General features: G+C 56.8%; 1 protein-coding gene across 2 annotated transcripts; it reads right to left on the bottom strand.

Annotated features, from left to right (window-relative positions):
* Positions 1 to 3768: 3768 nt before the first annotated feature.
* Positions 3769 to 6239, bottom strand: DGUOK (deoxyguanosine kinase). Of its 2 annotated transcripts, none has more exons than XM_040538504.1 (7): positions 6138 to 6239; positions 5952 to 6061; positions 5662 to 5828; positions 5175 to 5322; positions 4971 to 5086; positions 4706 to 4805; positions 3769 to 4533 (listed from the first exon to the last, which is right to left on the bottom strand). In XM_040538504.1, the coding sequence occupies exons 1-7, from the start codon at positions 6184 to 6186 to the stop codon at positions 4471 to 4473; spliced, it is 753 nt and encodes a 250-aa protein (XP_040394438.1). In that variant the 5' UTR covers positions 6187 to 6239; the 3' UTR covers positions 3769 to 4470. The 2 variants fall into 2 exon arrangements, with proteins under 2 accessions (XP_040394438.1, XP_040394439.1); XM_040538505.1 differs by having other exon boundaries at positions 5680 to 5828; positions 6138 to 6212.
* Between the last annotated feature and the right edge of the window lie 148 nt (positions 6240 to 6387).

Here is a 6387-nt window from a genome sequence, read left to right as displayed (position 1 = left end):
CGATCACATCAACAGCCTAAATCTGGAATATTTTCAGGGTGGGAGTAGTGACACGGGTGAACGTTGCACCATGTCAAACAAGGACGTCTTAATGTCCTGTGGATGACAGCATGGCTGAAAATGGGATGAGCCTTGGTGCTGTGCCCTGGCTGCTCCCAGCCATCACCCCAACGTGTTTTCAGCAATGCCACCCTTCTCGTCCCAGTTTGGGGCAATTTCACAGCTTTTTCTGCTAGCAAACACAAACCAGGGAAACTCCCTTGCCCAGAAGACAAATTCAGAAACTTTTTTTTAGTAATGCTTTCAATGAGATTATGCCTATTCTGCAACTTTTGGCATGGAGAAAGACTGCCAAATTCATTTAGGCGCTTTGGTTGCAACTTGGCCCACTGGCACCATAAAAATGTTTTGTGGGTTGGTGCACCCATTCCCCTTGGCACCAGGGTTTCCCACTGGGGTTTGCTCCCCCAGAGCTGGTAGGAATCACCCAAGCAGGGCTTTGCTGTGTGTTTTTTGGTGTTGGTAATGAGCTGTTGGTGAGATGCTCATTATTTATGGCAATGGAGTGAGAAGATGGGAGAACCATTTGGGGAAGGCATCATTGCCAGCCCACTGAGTGAAGCTAAATTTTGGCCTCCAGCATCTTCCTTTGCAAAAATATTTGGGGCTCGAAGAAGCCCCAAAGGAAAAGGAACAAGTGCAGCAGCTCGACTGTTTGAGGGGCAATGATGCTGAGCACAGGGAGGTTCAACAACCAGCTGGCAACACCAGGCAGCGTGTCTGGAGGAACGGGCAGAACCGGTCCCGGTGCCGCCAAACCCCCGGGAGAAGTGGGAGGACATGGGAACAGAGGCACATCCCTGAGGCCATGAGGACGAGCCTGGGGCGCGCAGGGACCCACCAGCAATTCTTGCCCCATGGCGCAGGGAGACCCTGAGGAAGCCCCTCCGCTGCTACTACTGGCCCCTGCAGCATCTTCCCAAGCCACCTTTTAAGTTGCAGCGATGGAGAAAGGCAGCCCCAAAGTCCAGGCTCACAGATGTATTTTTCACAGATGGCTTTTTCAAAAGGGCAAAGCCCTTCCTGCTGGGAGGCGAAAGGTCTGATTTACAATGCGGGGACAGAAAGTGTGCTGGGCGGGACTTGGGGGTCCTCAAGTTCGGCTGCTCTCAGCCACTTCAGCTGGCATGTTGCCTGCAGTTTTAAGGTAAAATCCTGCCAGTTTGGGCAGCTGCTCATCCACCTGCAGCAGCAGTGAGGCCCTGAAAAGCAAAGGAGGAATACTTTTTGAGACCTAAAAAGCCAAGCAGGGAGCACTGCCCCATCCCTACCTCTTGGCTTAAAGCTTTGCTAGGAGCAAAAACTCCACTCTGAATAACCAAAAAAGCCAGGAACTCCCCCAAAACCGTACACAAGGGACCAGGAAGGGCCACTCTTTGTCATCCCCTGTGGTTAAGAACCATATATGCTATATAATAAATCATCTCACTGCACCCACCCCAACCAGTAAAACTAGAACTGAGGGAGAAAAGTGCTGTGATCTTGGTCTGGTATGCAGGTACAGAAACTGCCGCAACTTGTTGGCTTAGCAGTCGGTGCCTGGGATGCTTGTCCGGTTGGGGAGGCCTAGGGACAGGGCTGTCCCCTTCTCACAAGGTCCCCCAACGACATGGGTGAGTGGGGTGGCACAGTGTTTTACCCTTTTAACACCAATACTTGACAGAATAAGCAAATTTTGAAGAAGAATAAAGTTGAAGTGCAGGAGACTTCTCATTGCCTTGTGACACACCTCCACTGTCACCTGCCATGTGGTGGTGCTGTGATGACACCCCAAGGACCAGCTGAGATTTTGGGGGCAGAATAAGCAATCCCAGCTGCCTTTAAGGGAACACCATTATCTTGTATGCAAACACCTTAAAAAACAATGACAACAACAAAAACACCAGAAAGGTTCCTCCCCTGCCCTCCCCTGCCAGTTGCGCTTTCTCGCAGTGACAAGTCCCCACCGGCAGCATGAATTGCCCCTGATCACCCCAAATGTACATGGTGGGGAGGACAGGGCAGCACTCACCTCCAAGTGAAGCAGTGGCAGCTTCCTTCCCTGCTCCTCACATCTTCATCACACCAAGCCGCTGGTGTCAAATTTGTCCCCATCTCCCACCCCTCTCCACAGCCAGTGAGGTGGGGGGGGGGGGGGGATACCTCACTTCACCCCCACTGCTGTGGCTTCTTCAGGGACAGGGGGAAGCTCTGGAGCGATGTGACCCTGCCAAGGGCCCAACTTTGATTTCCAGACAGCAAGCCACAATTTCAACCAGACAGCATCTGCACCCTCAAACTTTTTGCAAAGCCGGGTGCTGGCACCCCTGCAAACCCTCAGCTTTTCCCAATTCCTCCATCCCTCCTCCCCACTTTTTTTTTTATTTCTTGCGGCACCAATCCTTGCAAAACTTCAGCCTTCCTCAGCCGTGCAACTTCAGCCTGCAGCACAGCAGCAACTTTATGTCCATCCATCCATGCCCCCCTTGGTATATTGAGTGTTACCTGGAAAAAATAAAAGGGGGGGTGGCACAGAGCATGCCCCAAAAGTGGGAGGTTTGGTGCAGAGCAAAGTGCATGGCTGAGGAGCGGGCCAGGGAAGGGATGCAAGGTGCCCCGGTTGGGCCCCGCAGCAAGGAGATGTACACTGCTGCTGCCGCATCCTTTGTTCTGCAGCTCCCACTCTGGGCTCTGCTGGGGGCGAGGGAGGGACCCAGCCCCTTGAAGCCTTGGGAGTCTAGGGGATGGCCCTCCCAGAGGCTGGGCACACTAGTGGTGTTGTGGGGGATGCATGGGAATGGGGGGGGTGTTGGTGGGGGTCTGTAGAGGGTTGTTATTGTAGTATTGTTGACAGTGGGTGTGTCAGCTTCCCCCACTCTGGTGTTACTGTAGGGTTGTCAGCTGTCAGTCAGTGCTAAATTGTTCCTGTAGTCTTGTTGGCTGTGGGTCAGCGCTAGGTTATTGTAGGGTTGTCAGCCATGGAGCTGCACCGGTTTGTTGTTGTAGGGTCATCGGTCATAGGGCTGCAGCAGGTTGCTATTGTAAGGTTGTCAGTTGTGGGGTTGCACCAGGTTATTCTTGTAAGGTTGTCAGCTCTGGGTCCGCATTGGCATCGCCACTCTGTTGTTATTGTACGGTTGTCCACCACTGGGCTGTGCCAGATCGATACTGCAGGGTTGTACTGGCTGTAATGGTTGTCAGGTGTGGGTCCACGTCAGTGTGCACTCAGGGGTTACTGAAGGGTTGGTAGTGGGGTCTGTGCAGGTCCTGCTCCACTGTTATCATGGGGTTGCTCAAGAAAACCCTGGGGTTAGCAACCTGGCTGCTGTGGCCTCCCCAATCCTGGCACTGCACCTCCTGTCCCACCATACCCTGCCTTACCCCCCAAATGCTGTGAGGCCCGGTGCCCCATCCCACTTGCTCAGGCCCACCCCATCCCTCTTTATGTAGGGTCGCCCACACCACTGCAGCCACCCTCAAGTGGGCCTCGCATCCCATTGGTGTTGGGAGAGGCCCCCACAACCCAAGGGGCCCCCATAAAGGGGCACCCACCGCTTGGGCATCATCCACTGAGAAGGCATCAAATCCCTATTTTCTCCCCAGACCAGCACAGCCCCAGAAAACACATCTGGGCACCTTCTGCCCCCATGCCAATTAGCAATTTGGGGTCCCTAACTCTCATCAGCCACAAATGCTCAGGAAGAATAAAAATAGGAGAAACAACGCCCCTTTGAATAATTATTATTATTTATTGATGCATGAGCTATTCCTGGCCCTAAAAGCCACTTAGGGGGAAAATTCACCTGGCCCTGGAGAAAGGGGATTTAAGAGACTGAAGACTCCCCCCCACGTGCAACTTTCCAAACATTTTCCCCAGAAAAGCAATCCTGGCACCATCCCCCAGAAGGGGGCTGCAAGGAAAGGGAGAGATGGGGCCAACACCCTCCCTGGGTGACTTTGTCCTCAGTGGGTGGCACTAGGGGGGTGACCCCCACTCAAGCCTCAACTTCCAGACCAGTGCAGGGAGCAAGTTCCCCCCCATGCCCCTCCCTGGTTCAAAGCACAGAAGAGCTTTGGTTTTAATTTATGTGGGGGGGGGGAAAAAAAACAAACAAAAAAGTAACAGGGTTTTGATGTAACCGAAACACATATAAAAGCACGAAGATTCTTTCCTTTGGAATGGAACCAGCACGTTCAACCCATGCTGCAGAGCAGCTGTGGATCCCTGCTGAGCAGCAACAGATGTGTTGGAGACAGCAGTGCTGCAGGGAATGGGTCTCCCAGTGTGTCACATTGCACCTCCCAATACTCTTTTAAAAGCATTCCATGCCACTGGTGGAATAAATATTCCTCTAGCCCCCAAATGGAGCAGTACCCAGGTTTGTTCCCTTGTCCTTGCAGTAGGGTTTGGTAGCTCTGGGGGTGTGGGGCTCAGCAGGGGTCAGGGTGTGGTGGCACAGTTTGGGTTTGCAGTGACTTCACAAAAGACTCTACCTGAAAAAAAAAAAAAAAGTTGAAAAGAGGGAAAGGACGTTGTGATGGCAACCAGACAGAGCATCCCTGGTCTGTCACCGGCTTTGCTTCTTCTACAGAAGAAGCTTGGAGGTCAGCACGATGCTGACTCCAACTCCAGCCACAAAAGAGCCCCAACATGCACTCCACACACCTGCACCATCAGGATGTCCTGCATGGCTGCATCCTGCTCAAAGTCCCCGTTGACGTCCAGCACCAGGATGGGCATGTGCCTCATGTCTGCAAAATGCACCCTGTACAAGAGGAGGAGGTCAAAAATAAGGGATATCCAGGGCTGGGTGCCCGATGGCATTGCCTCAAGAGGATAGAGCAATGCAGTCCCCCAAACCCCCCGATATTCATGGGTTTGGAGGAGCTGGATGTCACGGCAGCCCTGTGCCATCCCCACCAGGACTCACTTGGTGCTCCTTTCCAGCAGCCAGCGCTCGTGCTGCGTGTGGAGCTGCTGCAGGTACAGCAGCTGCACGCCCCGCTCCTCCACCCTCGCCCTCCGCCACAGCCGCTCCAGGCACCTCTGCAAGGCGAACACAGTTCAGGCACCTGAAAAACCCCACGAATAGAAAACACGTCCCGTATCCCTCTCCTTCCAAGGGCTCTGTCACCTGTGGGGTGGCCCGCAGGTAGAGAAAGCCATGCAGGGTGGCACGGTCACCCAGCTCCTGCAGGAGGAAGGAGTGCCACTCCTGGTAGATGGCCCACTCCAGCATGTCCAGGTGGCCGGTCTCAAAGAGATTCTTTGCGAAGACATACCTAGGGAGGGACAGAGAGGACAGGGTGGCAAGCCGCAGGGAAGGCAGTACGCGTGGCACGATGATGGCCAGCATGGAACCCATGAGCCCAGGAGCATGGCGAACACATCGGCATCTCCACGCTGTAGCACGAAGAAACGGGCTCTATTCAGCAAGCACCTGAGCATCAGTGCGGCATCGCCCGAAGCACCCAAGGGTACGTGGCATCACGCAAAGCCCCAGCAGTGCTACTGCCGGACAGCGGCCAGGCTGTGACGGCCAACACAGAAGCAACGGCGGGGCTGCTCCCGTCACACCGGACACCGTAAGGGACGCGAGGGGTGGCTGTGGGGCGCCGCACCTGTCGCTGTACACAGACCTCTCGAACACCTGCACGGGAAATGCCGGCCCCGCCGGCCTCTCCAGCTGCGCCTTCAGCCGGCCCAGGCAGGAGAAGGTCTGGAAGGTGAAGGACCAGCGGGACGGCTCCTGGTACAGCCGCTGCAGGAGGTTGCCGAAGCCGGGAGCCTGCCGAAGGGGGGGGGGCGGGGGCAGGCGATGGCACGACCCCACGGCAGCACGCGGGGCCGTCTCCCCCAGCCCCCGCTTCCCCCCTCTCCGCGACCCGCAGCGCGGCGCGGGGCCCCTCACCTCCTCGGCACCCGCTGCCACCTTCTGCCACTGGGCCACCGGCTCGGCCACCAGGTGCCACTCGGGGAACGCCCTGCCCAGCAGCCGCAGGAACGTGGACTTGCCCACGGCTGCGGGGAGGGAGAGGCGCGGTCACGCGCGCACGGAGAGGCGCCCCCCCCCTCCCCTGCCCCCGCCGCCCGGTACCGATATTCCCCTCCAGCGCCAGGCGCAGCGCTGCCCCGCACCGCCCCATCCCGCCGCCGCTCCCGCCCCGCACGTCACGGCCGCCGGCTGATGACGTCCTGGGGACGCACCGAGGACGTTCTAAAGGCCCGGCGGCGCCCGGGGGGGGGGGAGAGGAGGGCGGAAGGGGGCGGCTCCGGCCCCGGACCCGGCCCCGAGGCGGGGAGGGGGCAGCGGCGGGGGCGCTGGTAGCGGGTTGGGGCCCCTCCAC

Source organism: Cygnus olor, chromosome 27 (genome assembly GCF_009769625.2).
Source record: "Cygnus olor isolate bCygOlo1 chromosome 27, bCygOlo1.pri.v2, whole genome shotgun sequence".
In the NCBI taxonomy this organism is placed as follows: domain Eukaryota; kingdom Metazoa; phylum Chordata; class Aves; order Anseriformes; family Anatidae; genus Cygnus; species Cygnus olor.
Note: the sequence above shows the minus strand (reverse complement) of the source record. Positions and strands in the feature narration are given on the sequence as shown.

Excerpts from the sequence above, each read along its gene's own strand:
- DGUOK (XM_040538504.1), bottom strand. The coding sequence starts at position 6,186 with ATGGGGCGGTGCGGGGCAGCGCTGCGCCTGGCGCTGGAGGGGAATATC. Across the intron at positions 6,062-6,137 it reads GGCGCTGGAGGGGAATATCG|CCGTGGGCAAGTCCACGTTC; the intron begins GTACCGGGCGGC and ends CCCTCCCCGCAG. Across the intron at positions 4,534-4,705 it reads AGGACATCCTGATGGTGCAG|GTAGAGTCTTTTGTGAAGTC; the intron begins GTGTGTGGAGTG and ends TTTTTTTTTCAG.